At 37.5% G+C, this 27,195-nt stretch overlaps 1 protein-coding gene across 1 annotated transcript in view; it reads right to left on the minus strand.

Annotated features, from left to right (window-relative positions):
* The window catches only part of cckbrb (cholecystokinin B receptor b), a gene marked incomplete at its 5' end in the record, with an annotated part of 37,202 nt that overhangs the window by 7,709 nt on the left and 2,298 nt on the right, over positions 1-27,195 (minus strand). The window contains 2 exons of the mRNA XM_084122916.1: positions 405-666; positions 3,461-3,709. Coding sequence (XP_083979042.1) covers positions 405-666; positions 3,461-3,709 — 511 coding nt within the window. The remainder of the gene's footprint in view (positions 1-404; positions 667-3,460; positions 3,710-27,195) is intronic.

The following is a 27,195-nucleotide window of genomic DNA, read 5'->3' on the forward strand; positions in this document are numbered from 1 at the left end:
ACTCGGTTCCTCCCTGTCCACACCTGTGCTCTAGTCATCAGTTGTGTCTGTATGCTGGCTCGTTGGCTCGTCATTTTCACCAGTATCCTCACCCTCCACACTTTGTTTTTTAAAGTAATCAGCTATTGACCTTTTCATTTTTAGACGACATTCGTAAATTTTCTGAATTCCTAATTTGTGCATTTTATCATTTGTGCGCGTGTACATGACTGATAATTGGGACTTTGAGCAGCAGCTGCTGACACAACGGCAACAGCGTTTTGGTTTTCTGTTGTGCATGCATGAATTTAACAACTACTTTTTAACTCAAATGCGACCACATCAGATTTTGACTCGCTCATTCTCAGAAAATGGTCGCAGTCTGAAGCCCTGATAAGTGTGTTACTCCACACATTAGCACTTACCACGCTTGCTCCACCTCGATCTTCGGCCAGTCATGGCGGCACATGTGAGCCGTGATGTTGTTGGGTTTGGTCAACTTAATCAGGGTGCTGAAAATGGGATAGGGTATCATAATAAGGAAGGACAGAACCCAAGTGGAAGCGATGACTTTGTAGGCGTGGGATCGGGTCTGCCATGCACGTGACTTCAGCGGGTTGCAAATGGCACTGTACCTCTCAATGGCTATAGCCACCAGACTGAAGGTAGATATGCAGACGGAAATTCCTGTGATAAAGCAGAATGACATTTTTGATCAAAATCGGTACATTTACAATGCGCAAACTGCAGTCAAAAGCTTAAAGATCGTATCTAAATAGTTTATCCACCAGGTTTTCTGATTCAGTTGCTCTTATCGTTACATGTATTCACTGCACATCTGTTATTTTTTCCGATAGCTTGATGCATTGCAAAATTGAAAGCGACAAATCCTTAATACGTTCTCCTAAAAGTACAAAGCTTTGTGAAAAACATTCCGAAATGGCATTCTTGTTGGTGAACGCCGTAAAGCGAGATTTCTGACAACCCCTCATGTTTGAGGAATTACCCCGATACCCCAAGAGCTTTGATCTGATCTCGCCCTCCGCACCAGAGCTCATCCCAGGGAAATTGTTCTTTGCTTTACAAATCCCCTTCCTTCTCCGCCTCATCAAAAAACAAACAGTGGGGGGGAGGTTGTGTTTGGCACTGCGTGTTGGATGTGCTGCCCTGTCGCACTCCGACACTGTGTGGGCCGCGGGCCGCTCGCACACACTCGAGCAAATAAGATCTGCTCTCTTCTGAACTATGTCATCTCCAGGGCCTGTGGACAGTGACCATAATTCTGGAGAAAAACACCCTTTAGAAACTCTATCTGATCGCCATGCGTGCAAGGACAAATCATGACAGTGTAATTGTTTTCGAATCACCATAGCTGATTAGTTTCTTTTGACTTTGTGCCCATGATTTTTTGCAAATATGCTACAATATACAGTAGTCCGCTGCTGTGAACTGTCTCAAGGTTGTTTAACTGTCTCAATTTATTGTTGTTTTTCCCTTCAATCCAATTGCTAGAAGCCCTTGTGTGTCAAATCTGACCTTGGCATTGTATCGGTTGGTACTGGATGGGCATTGACTTTCAATTAGGGAGGTAGTGATCCATGAAAAAGTGCAGATCAAGCTGGGTGCATTCATACATATGCCTACATCAGTGGCTAATTTCTCAAAGCGAGAGTCAGTGCCAATATCTGAAATCCAGGTAATTGTATTACAATTTAACAGTAGTCTCACATAGCAAATTTGTCTTGAATCATATAGTTTGGTTCACTGGTTAATTTTTACAGTATGTGCAGTTTGGGAGCCACAAACTGAAATACATGAAACAGTGAAACAGTTTCTGCAAAGAGATGTACAGGAAATACCAAATAAATTATTGGAAATGTGTGTAAACTATAGACGACACATTGGGAAACACTTTATTTCACAGTGTCTTTGTTACACGTTACATGTACTTACTGTAGTAATAATAAATTATGCTAATTACATGCAACTAACCCTGAACCAAACCTGGTAGCAGCACTTTATTTTACAGTCCTTTCCCACACATACATAATATGTACTTATTATAGTGATTACAATAACTGTGTAATATAACTAGATACTAACCCTGAACCTACCCTTAAACCTAACCTTAACCCATGTAGTTACCTTAAATTACCCAGTACACGTAAGAGCACGTACTGTAAAATAAAGTGCAACCCCAAACCCTAATCCTAACTCTAAAAATATTTATAAATGTATATAAATGTATAGTTACACTGTAACAAGGACACTTTACAATAACCTAATGTATAGTTAAATGCATTAAAATACCTAAATGTATAGTTATACTGTAACAAGGACACTTTAAAATAAAGTGTAACCACACTTTGTTTTAAAAAGTAACTGTGATGTGGATGATTGGCTCATGAATATTATTTAGATCATGGATGTTAAATATGCACACAATTCTTTTAAAAATAAGTTTGACTGTTTTGATGTATAGTTGACATTAACTGCTGTTCATCAGGTCTATAACAGAGTATTGTTCATACAGCTAGAAACTACTTGCTCAGTTTACTTTTTAAAAATGAAATAATGCAACACAGGCCTACTTGAACATTTTGTCAAAGATTAATTTAATTGTGCTAACTTAGGCCTGGTTTCATAATCATTAAGCCAGGTTTAGGCCTTAGTTCAATTAGGATATTTAAGTAGTTTTTATAAAGGTGTCATAGAAAAAAAAAAAAACATTACTGATGTGCATCTTAAGACAAAACAATGGCACTGACATAATTATTTTAAGATATGTCAGTGCAAGTTGCTTTCAGTTTAAACATCTTAAAAATGCACTTTAGTCTGAGACTAGGTTTAATCCTTGTCTTAGCAACAGGGTTTAAATTGGTAAAATAAAAGTTACTTAATCCATTTGTGTTGGTACATGAATCATTGGCGTTAACTGAACATGGGCAGAATATTTTTAAGAGAGGGATTTTTTTTTCTTAAGATTTACTTTTTTATTGGGCTTTACTTCAGTTCATTTAGGTTCCCCATATGTGGAATTGAATTATTTTCAGCTAGAGTTATAGAGTTGTTGAGTGAATAACATAAATGTCCAAAATAATAATACAAGCAATAATTCTTAATCCTTAGGTGTGGCGAGCATCGGCCACTTTACCACACAGTGCATCAATTCAGTTATAACGCTTTATTCCATCATTGATCATGATGAATTACTGCTGCCACGATTGAGAGAAAATGTATTCAAACACGTCTTTTTTCTTTAAATCAAGGAAGGCTTGTTTGCACAGAAAAGACTGACTTAATTTAAATATTCATGCCACAGCAAGCAGTTCAATGACGATTGCACCTGGATAGACTAAATTGAAAAGTATTGAATTGAATATCTTTCAACATTTTGAAGGCACATACATTTCTGCAGATTTAGGGAATAGTGCTTGAAGCCACAAGCCAGTGCAATTGAAGAAATGACAGTCCATCTTACCCATAAGATAGGCCACAATCTTGCACATAGCAGCTCCAAAGATGAAATCCTCCAGCAGGTTGGGAATAAGAGTGAATGGCATGCAGAAAATTGCCATCATAAGATCACTAATGGCCAGGGAGAGCAGGAATGAGTTGGTCACCGTCCGCATTCGCTTATTCGCCATCAAAACCACAATGATGAGCAGATTACCAAACACGCTCAGCAGGAATATGAGGGAGTATAGCAGTATGCGCAGCGAATCCATGTCTGAAAGACAAAGATCAAATAACAGAGCAGCATATTAAAAGACAGATCCCTGCTTTTGAAATGACAAAATATCAACAATTGAACCTATAAAACCTACTCTATCATGTTTTATACGCAAATTTCTATGATGTCTGATTGATAGTTTATGCTTTTTTAGCAAATAAAAGTCGTTTTAGTATATTTCTACAGATATGCCTTTGCGGTATATGTGTCTTTTTGCTGTGAAATCTTTACTGATTTTTATCATTTTTATATTTTTAGTAATGTTTTAACATGAACATTTACTGGACTGAAGCAACTTGATTATCCATAAAATAAAATAAAAATTAAATCATTGTAAAAGAAATCAAATTTGATAGATTAGGCTTTTGAGGAATGTATATTTGTTCCTTATCATTGTACTGCTCTGTATTATATGTTTTGTTCCCCAAAATAAAAACTACAGACCTTTGATCATAAAAAATATGCATTTAAATATCATCTTTCTAGGTAGGAGACATAGAGTGACAACTGAAACTTACATAGCATTTTATGTAAATACTGTAGTCTGTTATTCCGTTACAAAAATCTGGAGATATAAATATCAGCAACGACACTAAATTGCATATTTTTGCTTTTGGGTCTAGTGAAATTGATTAAATAAAATTATTTTTCCCCCTCAAATATAGATCCATATTCTTATATTTCATACAATAAGAGCCATAATGGATCAAGTAATGATACTCAAGCAAACACACATGCAAACTATATATATATATATATATATATACAGTAGTCAACATCTGAAGTGGATCAAAACCTTTCATCAAAGATATACATGAATTTTGAACAATAACCGTTCTCTTCTTAGGACAACTTTGATGAACTTTTTTGATCCACTTCAAATTTTGACTACTGTTAGAGCTAACTTTGCACATATATTTAATTACTGAAATTGTTTAAAAGGTCTTATTTAATGAAAGCCTCCACACTCTCCTTTGATTACTTTTTGGGTTTATTTTTCCTGATGTAAATGATATATTTATATATGAATCACAGATAAATGTAGATATTTCTAAATTGTGCAGAGAGGAAATACATGACCTAAGAAAAACATTTTATCAATTTGAAGCTCATTGTGACATGTTGGGTAGAGTTTTTAATTAGCAAGTAATGGGACTGGGATTCGTATTAGATTAATAAACGGAATGCCTCTAATGGTCCTCAATGCAACCGTGTGCTGATAATGGAAAAATTCCAGCCATCATTAAATAACATCTCCAGTAAGTATAACAGCTCACACAAACACTTGCGGTGTGTTTTTCAGACATGGCTGATGGATTCTGTTTTTTTAGCTGATCTATGTGGCCATAAATCTCAATTTTGACACAGAGAACCATTCTTCATGCTACAGCTTGTCATTTCATTTAAGCAATGAGTTGGAAACTTGATGTCTGTAACTGAAATGCTGATGTGTAATTGGGAAAGCAGAAGGAACTGCAGTGATTAATTGAGAAAAATTGCAGAATTAAAGCAAAACAATATTAGAATATGAATCGTAATTCTGCACGAACGTCAAAAACTTCCAATGTATTCATTTAATGGGATCATAAACATGGATCCCTTAATTTGCCACTTCATATTTATATGTTTGAACCAAAAGTTTCAGAGTATTCAACCCCTAAATCTACGTGATCTATCCATATGGGTTATAACATTATTATATTTACATAAACTGGCTGTGTTGCTAAAAAAAAAAAAAAAAAAAAATACATTTTAAGTCAGGATCAGATAAAGTTTGCATAAATGTTTCATTCCTTTCATTCAGAATTATTATGCTAATACTAGACTGTATGTATCTTATCAGAATCTGTTCAGTTCCTACAGAGCTGACATGGATTCAATGCATTTCCGCTGAGTTTAATAAAGACATAATACTTCATGCTAGACAAGATACACTCATTGTAATGCCACAGAATAAATAAAAAGAAACAGCAAAACATATTAATGATCAAAGTAGATATGTTATTGTATTTTATATGACATTTCATATAATACATAATAAAACAAATATAATTATTTGTTTAGTTGGACAGGAAAAAAGGAAAGTTCAGTGATGTAACCAAAGATTCAGGGTACCAAATGTAGAATTGTAAGAATCAGCTACCACAGAAACCGAAAATTCTCGGGCCAGCAGCATGTGTCCAAATTTCAATCTTAACCGTTCTATTTAATCATAAACGATCTGAAAACAGGGCTTTAAGTGTAAAATACCAAACTTGTCCTTTAAAACATCTTCCCATCCCTCTTGCATCAACAACTCATCTATTCTCTTATGATCTGTTTACTTAGCCTGACTACGTCAGACTTCGTACTTCCGCTCAATTTCATTTCGCTTCTGTACTCAGTCTGAGACAGCGTCAGAGCTTTCCGTTTTCCTCCGGCCTGAAAACAGCCGGCCAATCAACGAACAGAGGGCGGGCTGAGAGCCGTGACGTAGATGCTGATTGTACCGTGGATGCGTAGATTTACTTCACATAATCTGCAAAAGTCGTTCACAGCCATGTTCACTCCGGTATTTCGCTCGATGGTTTTGTTTTCGCATCATACATGTGTTTACAGTGGAAGTTAGATGCGGCTGAGCATGCGCATAACACACGCCATAACCAAACGTTATGTGATTGGCTTACGGGTAACCAATGATTTTAAACTTCAGACAAGCGCCCCCCCCCCCCGCCGCGAGAAAGAAAACGCTTTTCAATTATGCCATGTCAGACTCTGTCTACGAAGCAAAGCGAACTGTTTACTGGCGTGAGGGCGGAATCAATCTGTCACTCACATGACATCACAGCAATAGCAAACCACAACCATCCAATGAACTCCCGCTGTATAAAATCAAGTCCTACAGTCATAGGCTATTTTTTCTTTTCTTGTTTGAGAAGCCGTTTCACTCGGATATACAATCCCTTCATGCTGACTTTGTCAGGAACAAGTTCAGTAACACTTTAGTTCAAGGTCCGTCAATGGTGGGGAAAGAGTTAATAAGCAGTAATCAGAAGTTTATTGAGGCAAAAGTTGTAGTTAATAGCAGTGTTGGGAGTAATGCATTACAAAAGTAACGCCATAGTACTATGTACTTACATTGAAATCAATAATTTGGTACAATTGACATATTGTGTACATACATGTTTTTACATTGTATTTATATTTTGAAAATACCTGCATTCAATTACAGCTGTAATAAATGTCTGTAATTACATTAGTAATTACACTGTTGACCCTTCCCTTACACCTTATATTTTTGATATATCAAATATTTTGATTTGATTGACACCTTATATTTTTCTATATTTGACATAGAAAAGCTCCACAAACCTTACAAAAACAGAACTGAATACTAAGCCTTAATTTTGGGGCCTAACTATCAGACATTGACAAGAAGCCTTTTTTTTTTTTTTTTTTTTAAGTTCTATATATTCCAGCTGTTTTCCATTACTGCATCTGCAGAGAGCAGTCAATGTGAGCCAGCATGAGCAGGGAGGCTTATGGGATGTGAACAGTCATATCCTGTTTGTGGCTTAGTCAGGCTAAAGCAATCAATTGAGGCCACCTTTGACTACAGTGCTCCATTACTGATAGCCTGTAGCCTCTAGTCTTAAAGGATTAGATCCGCCAAAATGCTGCTGACATCCTCAGGACTTTGATCTCATGTGACTGGCTCGACTAAAATCAATATAATCTCTCACTTTCCTGTTGTTGCAAAGAATGCTTCCGCGTTTATCAAGTACTCTCTGCATGGCACTACTTTCTGTGGGAAGCTTTAGCCTAACTATGTGGGAGAAGCGTGAACTAAACTGTTTTCTGTAAATTCTGTCATAGTTGTGGGCTTCACTGGCCTTGGGATTGACTTGATTTAGGGTTAAAGGCAGGGACACACCAAACCAACGCTAAAGAACCAGCACTGATGAAAGCTGACTGTGTTGTCGCCTCGTGTCACCTGCGTCAGGAAAAAAAAGCTGTGCTTGGACACACTGAAAGGACTGCAGGCGACTGTCAACTAGCATTTATGCATTATGCGCCTCTTTGTAAGGAGATATTTGTATAAAAAGGGAAACCAACACTGTGGGCTACAGATACACAAACCATAACAAAGCACCACATGCTTACGATGATGTAAAATAAGAACAGCGGTGTCTTGACTTCTTTGCAAGCTGCTTTGCTATTATTCTCGTGCACTGACTCGTTCGGTAAACTGAACAGCCAATCAGAGTTCTCTCTCTCACCGACACCAATTCTACATGTTGAATCGGCCCCCAAAAACACAGAAGCCGTCCAAATAGAGTCAACGGTGCGGAACACACCGAACACACCAAGTCGGTCGATGTTCAAAACCGGTCCGACACTGCCAGATGGACAATCGTCGACTTGTTGTGTCCCTGGCTTTAAAACAGCATGTGTCATCATTGCTGGTTGGATTAATTTACTTTTTTGATCTCTATGATATAATCTATTATATTGTGCGTCATATTCCATTGTACAAGCTTTACGAGTTCAAGTCATTGAAAACCCAACTAGAGCCCTTCATTACGTTAAATTCGTGTTAAATACACGTTGTTTTTGCGATGTTTTTGGCGCTCTTGGCTTTCCATACATAAGAGTCTAGTGGCTCGGATTACAGGTTTGCAATAAGAATCTAGTGGCTCAGATCTCGCGTATATCAAGGCAGCGTGCAGATTGTGGGTCTACATATCTGCAATAAGAAACTAGTGGCTCAGATCTTGCGTTTGCCGAGGCAGCGCATAGATTTTGGGTCTGCGCATCTCTGCAATAAGAATCTAGTGGCTCATCTCACGTTTGCTGAGGCAACGTGTAGATAATGGGTCCACAATGTATATGCAGGGAACTGAGCACACTGGAATTCCCTTTCTCTCTTTCTCTTATGATTGTGTGCAAACTAGTGTTTGCATACTATTATTTAGGCTATGGTTCTTTTTGTTTGATATTATAATAGAAATGTTCAGAATATGCAGCCTGTCATTCAGACCATGTATTCAATTGTCTGCTTGTTTCTGGCTGCATTTAATTTTGACTAAATTAAATGTTAAATTCTCTTCTGATTTGAAGTCTATATTAATACACTATACTGTATTCAGCATTTCACCTAAACCGTTTCTACTTGTCTGGTTGATATTTGGCTGCATTTAATTTTTGAGAAAATTAAATATGTACTCATCTTATCTTTGAGGAGTTAGATGTCTGTATCAATATACTATTGAGCTTTTTCATCAAGACCGAAATTTGGCTGCATTTAATTTTTGAGAAAATTAAATATGTACTCATCTTATCTTTGAGGAGTTGTTTGTTGTCTGTATTAATATACTATTGAGCTTTTTCATCCAGACTGAAATTTGGCTGCATTTAATTTTTGAGAAAATTAAATATGTACTCGTCTTATCTTTGAGGATTTGTCTGTTGTCTGTATTAATATACTATTCAGCTTTTTCATCCAGACTGTGTTTACTTGTTTGGTTGATATTTGGCTGCATTTAATTTTTGAGAAAATTAAATACTCATCTTATCTTTGAGGACTTAGATGTCTGTATTATTATACTATTCAGCTTTTCATCCAGACTGTGTTTACTTTTCTGGTTGATATTTGGCTATATTTGATTTTTGAAAAAATGAAATATATACTCATCTGATCTTTGAGGAGTCATTTAATTCTGAGGAAATAAATGGGTAATTTCTGGGGGGGAATGGATAACACCTCATTATATGGTGCCCATCTCCCTTCAGTGCCCTCCAGTGAGTTCTAGTCTCAGTGACGATCCTCCGAGGAGTGTCGTAAAGCAGTCAGTTCGGTTGTTTCCCGTCGGTTCGCCGCTTCAGGGCGCCGAGGTGCCTGCATTTCCCAGCGATCCTCCGAGGAGGGTCGTAGAACAGTCAGTTCGGTTGTTCCCTCCCGGTTCGCTGTTACAGGGCACCAAAGTGGCTGTTCGACCAATACCAGAGGCCAGTCTCGAGAGGCTGGTTCCTTTTAGTAGTCTCAATAGTCTCAGCCGTAGACGTCTTGGGATAAGACAGATCTGAGGACAGTCGTTATCTCGAAGAAGGCTTCGACTAAGAAGAAGTCCTGACGCTGAGGCCGTCAGACTTCTGAGGGCAGTCCCCTCCGGGGAGAAACGGTTTCCATCTTATCAAAATACAGTGCCCGTTTCTCTTCGGCACCCTCTGGGAAGCGACTCTTTGAGGAGTGTTGCAGCGCTGCCAGTTCGGTTGTTCCCTGCTGGTTCGCCGCTTCAGGGCACCACGGTGTCAGCATTCCCGAACGATCCTCTGAGGAGGGCCGTAGAACAGTCAGTTCGGTTGTTCCCTGCCGGTTCGCCGTTACAGGGCACCTAAGTGGCTGTTCAACCAATACCAGAGGCCAGTCTCGAGAGACTGGTCCCCCTGGTAGATTTTCTGGCAGCGTGGAAGCTACTGCCAAATATATCTCGTTGGGTCCTGCTTACTATAGAAAAGGGTTCAGAATTCAGCGGTTCTCATCCGCCCATATTTCTAGGTGTCCTCCCTTCGGTGGTGAACCCCTCGCTCTGATAATGGAGCAAGAAGTACAGACTCTCCTGCGAAAGGAGGATATAGAAAGGGTTCCTCCTCCCAGCAGGGAGTCAAGGGTTTACAGCTGTTACTTCATTGTTCCAAAGAAGGATGGAGCCTTACATTCAAACAGATTGTGTCACAGATTCAGTCTGAGGACTGCTTTGTCACTATAGATTTGAAGGACGCATCCTTCCATGTAGCCATCTATCCTCCTCATCACAGGAAGTCCCAGAGGTTCGCTTTCGGGGGCGAAGTGTACCAATATCGGGTTCTTTCCTTCGGCCTAGGTTTATCAAAGCTCAATCCGAGCAGGTGGCGGTTCGGCATCGAGATGTTGTTTTGTCTCACATGAGAAAGTTTGGCTAGGCCAGTCATTCACTGTGAAACAGTTTTAGAGATTGTTGGGTCTCATGGGCCTGTACTGTACATGAGGCCCCTGCAGTGGTGGCACAGAACCAAGGGGTTTTCTCCAAGGGGAAAGTTTTGCATGATCAAGGTCACGCGGTGACACCTACATGCTTTAGTCATGTGGATGAAACCTTGGTTCCTAGCCCAAGGCCCAGTGTTGGGGGCTTCTTGTCATTGTGTAATGCTGGGGGGCGATCATGAGGGATCATGAGTGGTTGCTCTGCGCAAGGTCTGTCGGCGCAAGGCAGGACCATCTACTTTCTTGGCACATAAATCGGCTAGAAATGATGGTGGTGTTTCGAGCTCTCAAACACTTCCTCCCAGACCTGAGGGGCCATCATGTGCTTGTCTGCATGGACAACACATCGGTGGTCTCTTACATCACCATCAGGGGGGTCTGAGGTCACGTCACTTATGCAAACTGACTAACCAGATCCTCCTGTGGGCTCAAGGGAATTTGCTCTCTTTTTTAGGCATTTACATCCCGGTTTTTAAATCATTTTCATAAATCAGGGAGCAGACATCCTGTCGAGGCAGGGTCCGGTGCCCAGGGAATGGAGACAGTGGAGCAGTGGAGCAGTGGAGCTCCTATTAAAAACTTTGGTGCAGACGTGGCCGAGGTCACGTCTGTACGCATTTCCCTCTTTCTCTCTGTTCCCGGGAGTTCTGGAGAGAATCGTTGGGACGGGGCCCGTCTTCTGTTAATAGCCCCGTTTTGGCAGGCCCGAGTATGGTTTTCGGACCTAGAGTCTCTCCTCGTCTGCTCTCCTCTGGAGATTCCGCTCAGGGGGGACCTTTTCTCTCAGGCAAGCAGGTGGATCCTTCAGCGAGCAGGTTGAGCTCACTTTGAGTTGGAAACTTTGGGCTTGGCCTCTGAGGGGGCCCAGCTCATAAGTTCAGGTTTATCAATTGAGATTGTTGAGACCATCCTCCACTCCATAGCTCCCTCCACGAGGAAACTCTACACCTTGGAGTGGATATTTTTCACTTCCTTGTGCAGAGAGCACTAGCCAGACCCAGTTATCTGCCCAGTGGTTGCAGTGCTGGAGTTGCTGCAGGAGCGTTTCTCCGCAGGTCTATCACCCTCCACACTAAAGGTGTACATGGCGGCCTTAGCTGCTTACCACGTCCCTTTAAGTTGAGGGAACTTAAGTCTCGTGGCACTGTGACCAAGAGACTAGGAGTATGGCTGCTTCTAAAACATTATCGCCAGGAGTTCCCTCCAATTTGTTTGTGATGTAGCAGGATGTTGCCTTGCCGCACACATTAGTGAGGTTTTTGACCTTGACCTCGGCTACACTCCAGGGGACTATATTCTCAAAAGGCGAAGCACTGCTAGTTCTGCGGAGTGATTTACTCCAACTCTGAGCAAACTCTCTGCTCCTCACTACAGGGCTTCTCAGGTGCTGCGAGCAAATCACTCCGCCCAAGTAGCAGTGCTTCGCCTTCTGAGAATATAGTTCCCAGTATGTATACGGTTAGAAGATGACTGTGTCTCATGTGACCTTGTTATTTGTACACGCTGTGACTATACAAATCACCACATGTAAATAGGAAAATGTTGGCGTTATTTTGTCACTTATTGGGAGCAGTATACTAGCTGGAGCCGTTTACCTCTAGTCTTTGTACTAAGCTTGGCTAGCGGTGTGTGCGTCAGACAGAGTTACGGCACGCACAGAGATGAGAAAGGTATGTATGGACTTGTCTAACTCTGGGGGATACGGTGAATAAGCTTAAGTCCCTAAAAGTCGGCATGTTCCTTTAAAGTACAATACAAGTGCACATTCAGTGCAATTAAGCACACTTCTTTTTTCACAAGGGTTGTTAAGCTAACTTAGATGGACCAGCCACAAAGACCAGACAAACAGGCTGAGACAAAGTAGAAACATATAAAAGAAATCGCTGGTGAGTGCTATCAAAACTTAGTTAGGTGAAAAGAATTATGAGGCAATAAGTTAGATTACAGAGAATGAAACGATTGATCTCCTTTCACAAATGAAATGTTACAAAGGGACCTTCTAATCCAATTCAACTACCTCTGTGCTCTTCTCCCTGTGGATAAATGTCTTCTTCGGCATATTTCATCACGCAATCTTGGCATTTGTGACAGATGTTTGCTTTAAGATGATATCTCAACACGTCCTTTCTCGCACAAACCTGCACTGTCAACTTTCGCAAGTCACATCGCTATTCAAACCATCCAAGACAGTATGGTGTGTCCAAACACTGTCTTGGCGTTTGTGACAGATGTTTGCTTTAGGATGATTTCTCAACACGTCCTTTGTCGCACAAACCTGCACTGTCAACTTTCGCAAGTCACATCGCTATTCAAACCATCCAAGACAGTATGGTGTGTCCAAACACTGTTGGTCATTGATCATTTATTTAACCCTCTGAGGCTAGACGACTTGTAGATCTTTAAAAACATGTCTAACCATTTAGGGAGTGATATTACTTTCAAACCACCATATGTGAGGGCCTTTTATTTATTGGGTATTTCAATGTGAATTTTCAGTCAGCTCTATTAATAAATAAAAAACATGCAACATCTATATTTTAATTAAATAATATTCAAGGCTTTTTGTTGACTTCTATGCTTATATTTGTAGAAATAGGGACAAATGGGGATATAAAATACCCACAATATGGACATCTAGAATATTTTAAAGAGAGATCATAATTTATTATGTTATTTTAAACCACAATGTATGTAGGTTAATGGGTTAAAAAGGGCATATTATTGCTTGAAGTGCCCCTATTATGCTATTTTAAAGGTTCCTAATTTTGTTTTGGAGGTCTCCTACAATAGATTTACGTGAATCCAGGGTCAAAAACATTTATTTTTCTCATAATATACATTGCTCACATTTTCTGACAGTTCAATAAAGGATTCAGTCTCTCTAAACCCCTCCTGTTCAAGAGCCTACTCTGCTCTTATTGGTCAGATGGCCCAGTCTCTTGTGATTGGTCTACCGCTTACTGCATGTATCGGAAACGAAATAGTATATGAACAGTAACGATGGCATCGTTTTTAGCATATCAAAAATCATCATTTTGAAGTGACTGTAAAGTGCAACCTTAAATGCATAGTGTCTTCTACAGTAGACAGACTCTCTCAAAATAAATAATTTAATAATAATTGTAATAATAATAATAAAGGTTGAAAGTATATATTTTTGTGATGCAATCATTTATGTATCAGAGGGTTAATGATCCATTCTCATCAGTACAATGCTGTTGTATGCCTTTGGGGTGTTTACACTGTGAACCCAAAAAAACAAAACTTATAGCGTGATGTATACCACACTTAAAATTATCTAAAATGTGTATGCAAGATATACAGATCGTTAAATCAGATGGATATTGTTTAAAAGTGAACTGAATATTTGTTCTAAGATGGGATAAACTGCAGCTCATGTGATTAAATGCCTTGGCTCTGTGTCCTGTAAACAAAACATTACTATGATTTCTCATCATCCCTCATCCATTTCCATCTTCCAACACAGCGCCTCTAGAGCCGCATAGCCATTCAGCTGTTGAACTTCCCCTTTCCAAAACCCTGTTATCATCAATGCTTTTGGCCTCATAATCAATTCATGGGGAGATTGAACTGGGTTATGAATACAGGTATGGCAAGCCGTTTTAACATTTAATCCTTAAAACCTTCTAGTATTTTTTTTTTTATACTAGTATCTATTCCATTAAGTACTAGAACTAATTCATTAGCAACTAGTGCTTATTTTGTAGGTACTAGTGCCTATTTGTTAGATACTAGTGCTTATTATTTAGGTACTAGTACCTTTTTAACGATACTAGTACTTATTTATTAGATACTACACTGTAAAAAATGATCGTAATTTTAACGGTAAAAGACTGTAAAAATGCTACAGTGAAAAACTGTTAATTGGATAACAGAAAGTTTCCGTACTATATACGGTAAATAATTGTGATAGATCTAATGGTACATATAAAATACCGTTAAATTTACAGTTTTTGAAAGTGAAAAAGAACAACTCATTGTATAATTTACAGTGAAAAAAACGTAAATTGACATTCCCACAATTCCCTGTGTGACACTTCACATTTGATGTATTTTTGTTGAAATAACTATGTTTCTTCATAGTTTTCTTCGTTTTTTCTAATCAGTTATATACATTAGGGTTTTATGATACATTTATACGCCCTATAATCCATCGCGCTCTTTAAGATCAATAAATTCGAGGCTTTTGGTCATACCTAGGATATCCAGATCAACCAAAGGAGGAAGAGCATTTTCACATTTGGCTCCGAAACTCTGGAATAGTCTTCCTGATACTGTTCATTGCTCGGACTCGCTCCCAGTTTAAAACTAGATTAAAGACGCATCTTTTCGGCCAGGCATTCATATAATATTTTTAATCTTACAGTTCAAACTACAATCTGGCCTCTAGTTCATAAATGCCAGAGGAGAACTGGCCCCGACTGAGCCTGGGTTCTCCCAAGTTTTTTTTTTTTTCCATTAGGTCACCTGATGGAGTTTTTTCGGTTCCTTGCCACTGTTGCCTTTGGCTTGCTCAGTTGGGGATATTTTAGGGATATTTAATTTTATTTTATCAATCAATAAATTCCACTAGAAACAAACCTTGTTGTATTATTTTATTTTAATTTAATACTGTGAAGCTGCTTTGATACAATCTGTATTGTGAAAAGCGCTATACAAATATACTTGATTTGATTTGATTTGATTTAATGTTGTTAAATTAATGCTTATTGCATTTTTAAAATTTCATGTGTGTTACCGTGATGGTGTTTAATGTTTGTGTGAATGACACTGTGCAGCTTCTATAGTATTAACTTTCTTGTGGAAGAGCTGCTTGTGATGAGCTTTGATTGATCATGTGACTATCATCACTGCTGTGATTGGTGGTTATCAGTGTATTACAATGGTACAAAACAGATATTAATACTTCAGTAGGACGGTAAATTCACATTATATCAGATAATAAAATTCGGTTTATTACTGTAAATTTTAAGTTAAAGGTAGGGTAGGTAGGTAGGATTTTTCTAAAAAAAAAACATTCCAAATTTGTTTAAACTGTCTTTATATACCAATACATAATTAAAATATAAGTACTCTGGAAAAGAGAGTATAAAAATCGAGTGTCTGTAGACCTCTCACGACTGTTGTAAACACAGCTAATTATTTCCATTCACTCCACCCCCTCCCTTCTGGGCTCCTTCCAAAGCCACGCCCCCAAAACACATGAACGCACGACGCCAAATGCTCAGGCTCAGCTGGAAGACGCATTTATTTACCTGAGACGAGTGCAGAGGAAGGAGTGCAGTGCATGCAGTGACATCATGTCAGAATCACATGTAATAAAATACCTAACTTTATCACTAGAAATATAAACAAATAAGATGGCTTTTAGTACTCACTATCAAGCTAGCATATCGATACTGGTAAAGTTTAAAATATATTTTGTTTGATTCGGTAACGAGCTATATTTAGGCTATAGGTAACGAGCTATATTCATAAGGCAAAGCTAAAAACAGGTTGCATTGATACACGTTTTTCCATTACCATCAGTTAAACTGTGATGAAGGTGAATTTCGTGTAAGAGTCATAACATATACGGTGTTTTGCATGTAAGAGTTTACATGATGAAAACATTGTTGACTCTGATGAGGACTAACGTTACACTCCGGTGACAAGTACCGCATCGTCGGTTCAAGGACAGGTCCGGGGTCGAGGGCGAAGCAGAGGAGGTCGTTCAAGAGTGCGGGCAACCAGGGTCCGAGGAAGTAGTTTTTGTCTTGTTTGCCTTCGCTGACTGCATATGCAGGTGCTTTGAATTTTGAATGCTCTTTCTCTCTGCCATAATTTTACTCTTCGTAGGTTCCGCGCCTCTCTTGCACTCCCCTCAAATCAAACGGGTGCGCGCGCATATGGGCAGATCTAGCAACAGTGGTGGTAGCCATGGTTGCAAGAGTGAGTGACAGTCACCCAAACCAATCAATTGTTTCGTCCTGGATGGAAATAATGAGCTGTGTTTATTGCAGATTAAAAGGTCTACAGTCACTCGATTTTTAAACTCTCTTTTTCAGAGCACTTACATTTTAATTATGTATTGGTATATAAAGACAGTTTAAACAAATTTGAAAAAAAGTTTTTTATAAAAATCCTACCTACCCTACCTTTAAGTCTGTAAAACCAATAACGGGTTGCTACCGTATTTTTGACGGTAAAGTTCTGGCAACCACAGCTGCCATTTTTTTACCGTAAAAATCACGGTTACATTTTTTACATCTAATGAATAAGTACTAGTATCTATTGATTAAGTAATACTAGCTAATGAATAAGTACTAGTATCTATTTAATAGGTACTAGTATCTAATGACTAAGTACTAGTATTGAACAAGTACTAGAATCTAGTAATAGGTACGAGTATCTAAAAAATAAATACTAGTACCCAATGAATAACTACTAGTATCTAATAAATACGTACTAGTCACAATTGGAATACATACTAGTCAGAACTGAATAGTTGATATCTGAATGACGGATCCCCATAGAAGTCAATGGCAAAAAATTGAAATGTGTTACTAGTAACAAAAGAATAGTTACTAGTCACTGTTGAAATAAATACTAGTATCTAATGAATAAGAACTAGTATCTATTTAATAGGTACTAGTATCTAATAAATAAGTACTAGTGTCTATTTAATAGGCACTAGAATCTAATTAATAAGTACTAGTAGGTACTAGTATAATGAATGAGTACCAGTCTCTAAAAAAACTAGTATCTAATGAATAACTACTGCAAAAATGTACTAGTATCTAAAGAATAGGCACTAGTACCTAAAGAATAAGCACGAGTACTTAATGGAATAGATACTAGTATCTAAAGAATAAGTACTAGTAGCATAAGAATAGATACTAGTAGGTTTTAAGGATTAAATGTTAAAACGGCTTGCCATAATATGGGTCTCAAACCAGAGAAGGATGAATAATGAATAAAAAACAATCAAGGGGAATCAAGATATCATGAAAGTTGGTTGCGTGAATTATGAATCTGAGGCCAAATGTGAGTGCATCAATATTTTACACTTGCATAAATTTGTTTCCTTGCACGTCAGTTGCATTTTACATGCTCCAAGTCATTGTTATATAGGACCAGTGCTATAACTTGAGGGGAATAACTAACTTGGTATTTTTCTTAAAGTGTAATTGTTGTCATGAACTATTTCTATTTTTTGACTTGAATAAAATCAATTAATTCTAAATGTGTTACATTCTTACATTTTTTAGTTGACAGTCACAGTATAGATCAGCTGCTTTAAGTGGCATGTCTCTATGCTTTCTGAAATGTATGTTTTTATATTCTAGATTTTCAGTTGTATTCAGTGTGATTTATTTAGTTAGTTTATTTTTGTAATTTATTTATTATTACGTTTAATGCTCTCACCCTAACTGAAAACTAAAATATAAATGATAAAATCCAAGAATAATATATTGACCCATTAAATAGTGTCTTATTTTTGTTAAAGTGCCCCAATTATGCTATTTTAAATGTTCCTAATTTTGTTTGAAGTCTTCTACAACATGTTTGCATATATTAAAAGTCAAAAAACACTTTAATTTTCTCATAATATAGATTGCACATCACCTCATTTCTCAAAGAGCCTTAAACCACTCATTCGAAGATTCAGGGGCCGTTTACACGACACTCTTTTTCAACTAAAAACAGAAAACAACGCGTTTTAGGGGCTTGAATATGCTGACTTTTTTTGGTGAAAATGATACCGCTATCGTCTCCGTGTATACTACAAAAATTGTAATTTGTGAAAACGGTGACGTCATGTGCATGTGTGCATTATGTGTTCAATATATAGATGCGTAGTGTTTCTTTACAAAGTGACATCGCCAATTACTGGCCCGGTATGAATAACTCAGCGTTTTTTGTCGTTTTCGCGCATCCGTGTGAACGGGGATCATTTTGACAATGACAATTTTCAGTGTTTAGTACAGGGTTGTCATGTAAACGTAGCCTCAGTCTCTCTAAACCTCTCCTTTCCAAAAGCCTACTCTTATTGGTCAGATGGCCCAGTCTGTAGTGATTGGTCTTGCTGCTTAAAGCGCATGTAGGAAACGTAACCAAAGTCATTTAGGCCTCGGCTACAACTCCAGTGTTTGAGGGCGGGTCAAAGTAGATGTTGTTTGTGAGGACCCAATGAAGACTGCATGGAAGACTTTTGGGAAACAATAACTCCAATTAATGTGTGCTTTAATCTTTGAAACTTTGCAGGCCTTTTACATTCATAAACAGCTATAGTACACACTATATGAAAGACAATATTAGAAAAAGCATTATAGGGCACTATAATTAGATGTAGGCCTATGTCTAATTATGGATTTTGGTAGAAAGCACGACGGTCAGAGAAAGTCAAGTGGTTATCAGTCCTTTTAGGCTGCAGTCAATATTCCCAAAGCAGAGAAGTAATCCATGCTATTTCCTGTTTGTAATTGGTGTCCACAGTGAGGCCAAGTGCCTGTCCGTAATTGAAATAATCATCTGTTTGCTAATTAAAATGCAGGAAAAACACAGGATAAACATTCGGCCAGTGGTGGTTCTACACGGAGGCCTACGGAGGCCCGTGCCTCTGTAGACATGTCCCTGGCCACCCCTGTGGCCACCCCCGCGTTGTAAAAAAAATATATGATTTTACACGCGAGCGCCAAAAAGCGGAACTAATGCGACGCAACGTTCTACACGGGTAAATTAGTGCAGCGCAGTGAGCGCACCCAAACACTGTTGCCTGCTTTGCTTTCAGTCCGTATGTTCAGTATTCAAACAGCGCGCGCGCCTCGTCAGTTTACAGCAGGATGCACGGTAAAACTCTCTCCAATATGATATATTCACATTATAATGCTTGATCTGTAGATATAAAGACTATGGATTTGCATAAAATGACTTTATTTTGTGTATTTGTATTTTATGTTTGTTGCTGTTTTTAAACGACTCGCTTGTGCCTGTTAGATCACACACATCACAAGGACTATGAATCGGCATCAAACGCACAATAACTGGAATTTAAAACTATGAAGAAACAAATGATCAATAAACTGTTGGACAGATATAGGTAACTTAGGCCTACACTAGGATTTGTGCGCTCGACATTTCTTCGCTTTGTCCCGTGAAATTTTAAATGTTTTAAAAGCCGTGAACTTTTAAAAACGCTTTGTGAGCTCTGTTTTAAAGTGTTTCATATTATAATGGTTTTGTGCACTGAAAGATTATTAAAAGGTAATGTATTTTTAGCCTGCACAATACATTTAAAATAAGCATAATTTAAACGAACCGTATGTAAGATTGTGGCCAAAACTGGTACTGCAATCACTTTCAAATTACTGTGCAAAGTCTGAACGACACAACAACACTGTTGAACTGTTGCCGCCACTGCTTGACGTGTTTTATTTTCACATATAATTGACACCCTGTATTTGTACCCTGTACTGTATTTTAAAAAAAATGATGGCCTACCTCTTTTGCACCTGCACTCACTCTTGTACAAAATGAATGTTAATATGATTTTAAAGTAAAATAAAGTTTATAATCTTTAAATAAAATGTGTTGCCATTTTTAATGTGCCCCTCTGGTTAAACACTGGCCCCTCCTTGGCCCCCCTAGTAAAATTTGTCTAGAGCCGCCACTGCATTCGGCAACAGATTGTTTTGAGTGTGACCTACTGCATTTGCCAAAAGTATACATCAAAGAACACTACACTGCATACTCTATCCCATAATGCAGTGTGCATGGCTTGGCCTTCTTTTTTTTTTTTTAAGTGAACCGTTTCTTTTCTTAACCCATTTATTTTGACTCATTTTTTGATCAGACTGTCAAAAGAAAAACAAGAAAAAAAGCCTATTGTTCACTTTCTATTTTTGAAGATCTCGTTTAAGTGTTGCTGTGGTGTACAGAGTCCTTGAGCTGTGTCCTAGGAGAAATTAATGGATGTGGCTCATTTTTGCAAGCCAGTGGCCTTCAGTGATCCCTCAGTTTGCTCCTCTCCATCTGGATCATTCTGTAAACTGTTGTATAGTACTTCTGTATTTACCAGAATGGGCCATTCAAGGACCTGAGAGACATTCTGTTAGCAAAACACAACATAAACTAATAGTATTCACCACCGCATCATGATATCAGCTGCTAACAGTCTGTGGAGAATCAGGGAGCCTTGCAAGTGTTAACTGTAAAAGTGTCAGAGGATGAGATTGCATGTTGCTGAGTAGAAGAGATAAGAATAGGACAGAGGCCGCACTATGCATAAACGTTTTTTATTCGTTGCACAAACGCGTTTCGGCGTGTGCCTTCTTCAGTGTGCAATCAAACAGACATTGTGACCAATCTTATATGCCCCCACCAATGACACACCCATAAACTCGTAAGCCAATGAATTCAAAGTATGCTACACACATATCAACAAAAGCCAATTAATTAAAGACAATAATTCTAGGCTGCATACAAAATGACTTACAATACACAGATGTTTCATAGACAAGAATAACCCCAGTTTTACAATTATAAAAAACAAGAATCATCTCAGTTTTATATTTATAAAAAACAACTCAGTGACAACTCTTCATTCAACCCATTGGGAATACATGTGTTTAGATTAAAAATATACCAGGCTTCTCGCTGCAAGAGGCGGTTTTCACGGTCTCCCCCTCTTGGAGCTCGATTAACCACCTCTAAGCCCATGAATTTGAGCATACTGACGTCATGTCCCACTAGATTAAAGTGCCTTGCGACTGATGATTTCTGAGTAGAAGAGTAGAAGAGCCCACACAAGTTTACAACTCAACAGTCTGAAGTGTCAGGTGAAGTCGTTATAGATGGCAACACTTTTATTTACATTCAGAAAGGTTATTAGGAACATTCAGAAAACAGGTAAATTTGTTTATCCAATTAACTGTAAACCTTTGGGCAAGTGAAATCAGTGCAGTGTAAGAATTTAGCAGGTATTTGGGAGGAAATGAAAAAAATTCCATCAAAAATTTAAATGTGGAGAAAAAAAAAATCCTGTAGTGGTTTCCTCCATTTTAACTAACATGTTATAATTCATTATATTCTATTTAAGTGTTATTTTTGTATTATTTTAATGTTATTATGGTATTTATTAATAGTTTTAACTTTTTTTTTTCAGTTTTAATTTTTATTTTGTCTTAACTTATTTTAGCTTTAACTTCTTTAGTTCAGTTTTAGTAATTTTAGTACTTTCTTCATTTCTAATTTTTGTTTACTTTTTGTTAGTTCACATTTTTCATCCAATATTTCTATTTTATTCCATCTTTAGTTAAATTAACGAAAACAATGTTTAATAGTTTTAGTTTTAACCCTGTTCTATTCTAGGCCTGTCTAGTTATGGGTTAAGTGTCTTTTTAGTTACTTTTCAGTTTTATTAATTGATTCAATTAATCTGTTTAACCCTTAAACACACACCTCAGGTCTTTAGGGACCCGGGACGTCATCCATTACCCTCCTCCTCATTAATTATTTTTAAAGTTAGACATCAACTTTCTTAGTATTCCTCAATCAATTCATTATAAACAATATAACAAGAAAAAATATATAAAAGAATGCCTGTTTTCCCATTCATTTTTTGTACAAATTGTATAGGGTTGCTAATGACCCGAATATGTAACAGTGTATTTTTTTTCTGCACAACAGTAATTTAATCTTTGATGACTGAATAAGTGCAATTCACCTTTATTCCACAAAGTGACATTGTCTGATACACAATGATGAAGTGACGTTTCACTTATTGTTACCGCAGGCAGAAAACAAAAGAATAGGAAGTATCATCAGCAAAACTTGAAATGACTCAGTGATTTACTGCAGAGCAAGTACTGAAAGCAATCAAATGTTAGTGTCACTGTCACTTGATGGTGGATCTGGTGAAGAAGCTGTCAGCAATCAAAATATTGATTTTGAAGATAATGTGTTTGAGATCATGAATATAAGCCAGATGCTGAATGTACTGGGAAATGAGCTCTGATGAGGACAGTGATGATGTTTTAAAACATTTGCTCAAACTGAACCCTTCCAAACTCCAAAAGGGAACAAAATATGCATTATTGTTCTGTAATTGTTACTCTAATATCAGGAGAGTTTTATATTATTGCGACAGGTAGAGATCCATCCGTGTTAGATATAGATCCGGGTCGCTAAAGATCCAAATATGTAATAATGATTGGCGAAACATTTATGCATTTAAAGTTTAAAAAATCAATGGCATGCTGTATGTTATTACATGGTTAGAAAAATCCCATAATAAAGGTAAAAAAGCTCATGTTAGTCAATTTCAGGAATGAGGAAAGCATGTCCCTTTAAAAACAATTAATAATTTCTAAATTAGTAATTTCTCACTATAAATTACATTAAAAGTAGAAAACGTTAGTCAATTCTTTTTTTTTTTTTTATTTACACTCAGTGACAACCAAATGCAACTTTTAGACGCCATCTATTTTTAGCTTAACTGTCACAGAATGGAAAGCACAGGATTGTGGGATATCATAGCTGCGAAGGAATTCAAAATTTGATCATATGAAGATATCTCAGGAGACGGGATGTGAAGCTAACATTGGATTTGGACATTCTCCGAAGGCAGCATTTTTTAGCTTTTGGATGCAGCCACAGACTCTTTCCAAACACAAATATGTAAGGAAAATAAGTAAGTAATGCAGTGTGGACACAAAATTATAATAAATTTGCTCTTAAATGCAAATGTTCTCGAGTTATTTGCTTTTACATGAAAGCCAGAAACATAGGTAATGCCATCATTTTGTTTCAGATCAATGTCTGTGCTGAAGACAACCAAACAGCACATTTGTCAATTAAGACCATTAAACCCATTTAGGCACATCGTACACTGCAATAATACAATCACAATTTCTTTCTTTTTTTTCAGTGAACAATGTGAAAAATTTATTCTGATTTGCTGCCTGCTGAATCACTGTATGAAGCCATATAGCATCCAAGATGTAACCAAGATATATCCAAGATATGTATAACCCACTATGAAGAGAAGTGTAACAGACAGGCAGTAAAGCAGTAAATTATCTCATGATTGGATCCTAAATATGTAAATATGTGTGAATCATCATCACGTCAAGAACTGTCAAGGAAGTTTATTAATCACATAAAACGTTTCTATATTAAGCAAAAGCATGACGTTCTGCTAACCTTTGTGTCCTTTTAAATTACCCAGGCGGAGCTTCATCTCTGGAATCTAAATGTTAAGGGCTCATGACTGATGACCTTATCCTGAGAAGACTCAATGGGGGTCTTAACTGAGATCAGAGGTTGCATTGCTTTAAGCCAAATGACTTATACTACCTGCCTTGTCAAGTTAACACAGCACGTGTTTAAACATATACTATAGTGCTTCCCAACTGGTGGGTCGCAGGTAGTGTTAATTTCGACATCAGACGACACTGACTTCATTAAGCACTAACTGTGACTACTAACTTTACCACTTGACCAAAAACTGACCATTTATACTTATTGGAATTACTATTAGGAATTTCACTATTTCAGCTCTTGAGAGAAACTTTTGAAGTAGAGAGTGTTCATTTATACGATAATATTATAAATCAGGGGACTAGATGATTAAATGTGTCAAATGAACCATGCGAGTTTGACATTCTCTTGATTTGTGCTTAGAGGGGAATTCAATTTAATTAAATTAAATTCAGTTCAGTTCATTTATAAAGCACATACACCTACAAGTGATCTGGATGGGTTGTGAGTAACAAGTCGGAAAGGTATTTAGGTGCTAGATTGTTGAAAGCTTTATAAACAAATAATAGAATTTTAAAATCAATTCGGCATCGGACTGGCAGCCAGTGCAGAGAGCTTAAAATGTGTGTGATATGATGTAATTTGTGGCTCCCCATGAGCAGACGGGCAGCTGCATTTTGGGCCATTTGGAGACGAGAGATGGATGAGAGAAGTAACCCGACATACAATGAATTACAGTAATCGAGTCATGTTGAAATAAAATTGTGAATAACAGTTTCAAAGCTATCCCTACTAAAAAAAGTAACTACGGCATTCATTTGTTTGTCTAATTTAAGACTACTATCTTGGTAAAATCCTATATCTTTAACGTCAGATTTAAGGTACGGTGTGAGGCCCTTTAGGCCCAAATTAGATAATTTGGGTTTTATCATCGTTAAGTGGCATAAAATTGTTAGTGAGACACAATTTGAGTTTGTGAAGACAGGCTTTCAATCTCTTATATGCAGAATTATCTTTATGTTCTATAGGTATTTATTACACGGCTCTGTGGAATACTAGATTCTGATTGGTCAATCACGCCATCCAGCGGTATGTTAACACAGGCTCATCCAGGTTACTGAAGTCAGCAACGTTATACGCTTGCTAGGAACAGTTTTTCTTCCTGGAAGTTTTGTGTTTGGTGAGCTAATAAAAACTTAAAACTCAGTCAAATCAATATTTTGTGTACAGTTATTTAACTATGTCATCCAGTATTGTGGACTCGCTCGCTCTTGTTTCATACAAACGCAGCTGCTGCCATTTTGCGACTATTGTTTTGTACACTGTAATGGATTATAAGATAACAAACCGGTACAATTTTAAAACAGTTTGATCTCAAATAAATATCTGTTATCCCCATAATTATTTATGTGGCGAAATGCAGTGTAATAAGTCGTATGACTGTATCCCTTAAATGTCAGTCTTGCCTCGCTAGCAACTGCTCTCTCCGTGGAAGCTTTGTGTTTAAAGACTGTATAAAATATTTTGACTCAGATCAGTATTTTCGTGTCTATTTATTTTCTTATGTGGCAAGTAGCCGTGTAATAAGCTGGATAATGTACATCCAGACGGTTGTTATCTCAGAATAAACCCCTTCAGGGTGATTCAAGACCCTCATCAGCCTGTCAGTGATTATTCTGAGATATGTATCTCCTTATGATATGTAGCTCCTTATCCCCTTATGTAGAGTTTGGTGTCGTCCGCATAGCAATAGTACGACACACCAAATCTAATTATAATTGATCCCAAAGGAAGCATAATGAAAATAATAGGGGTGCCATATTCGATCCCTGGGGTACACCACAGATGAGGTAAGCCACAGAGGATGAATGAAATCCTAAAGTAACAGAGAAACTTCTATTAGACAGGAAAGACTGGAACCATTTGAGTACCATACCTGTGATACCAATAGAACGTTCCAGATAAGATAAAGGAATACTGTGATCTACAAAGTGAAAGCGCAATAGATGACAAAAATAATGCTCAGTACAAAATTGAGCAAAATAATTGAGATAATCAGTTTAACCATTACACAGTACACACCATGACTAAGTTTTCACTGACTAAAACTAGACTTAAATTCCCAGACTTTTACCCCACCACACACACCTCACAGACAAGGCTTAAGCCTAGCCTCAGACTAAAATGCATGTATATGTGCTGTTTTAACTGAAACAACTTAAAAAAATAATAATAATAAAATATATATATATTTAAATGTCCTAATTAAACTAAGGCCTAATTTTGGCTTAGTCTAAGCCCTGTCTGTGAAACCAGGATTTAGTCAAATAAAACTTGACTAAACAAACAAATAACCAGGATTGGTTGACTAAAATATACAAAATAAAAAATACAAATAACACTAAAAAGGGCATCTGACACAGGACTAAGACTAAAACAATTTAAATAATAATAAAACATAATAAAAACAAATAGCTGACACCAGTCACAGGTTTGTTCTGATGGGGATCAGCAGAAAAAAATATGCTAAAGGAGAAAATGCTCCATTTAGATGGACAATATTGCATTGCCAAGTAAAGAGATTAACTAAGATTAAAAAAATAAATAAAAAAAATCACTGAGATGATACCAAAGTAAGCATGTGCATTCCATATAGACTCATCATGAAGAAGAATGAATGTGCAGTGTATGTAAAGAGTCCAAAATCAGTGGATTTGAAGAGGCTGTTGGAGCACTATGTGATGGAGATAATGACGGACGTCTGTTTGATGATCAGGGTTCATTATGGACCCAATGACAGAGAGCCCAGCGGCCTCTGCTGATGGAGGAAATGGACAGCGAATATGTGAATTGTCGAGAAGTCTCTGATTAGGCTCCTCAGTGGCAATGCACTAAATTTAGCCTGGACCCCGGAGGTATGCTGAACGCTTACTCCAAACCACCCACAGAGAAAGAGACATTGCTTGTTTTCGCTGTAGAATGTGAACATATGTAGCGTGTGCCTTAAGAGCTGTTTCGACATCAACTGACTCTTTAAAATGACGTTCATTGGTGTAACTTAATAAAGGCGGGTTCAATAAGTCTTTAAATAGCCTAGTATTTTTGATATATAAAAAAAATAAGTATATGAAATAATAATTAAAAGCAGTTAATTTAGATGTTGAAATAATCACATGAATTGTTTAAAGCATTTTTATACTGCGATGAACAACGATTG

This window comes from Abramis brama (genome assembly GCF_963993115.1).
Source record: "Abramis brama genome assembly, chromosome: 8".
NCBI lineage: Eukaryota > Metazoa > Chordata > Actinopteri > Cypriniformes > Leuciscidae > Abramis > Abramis brama.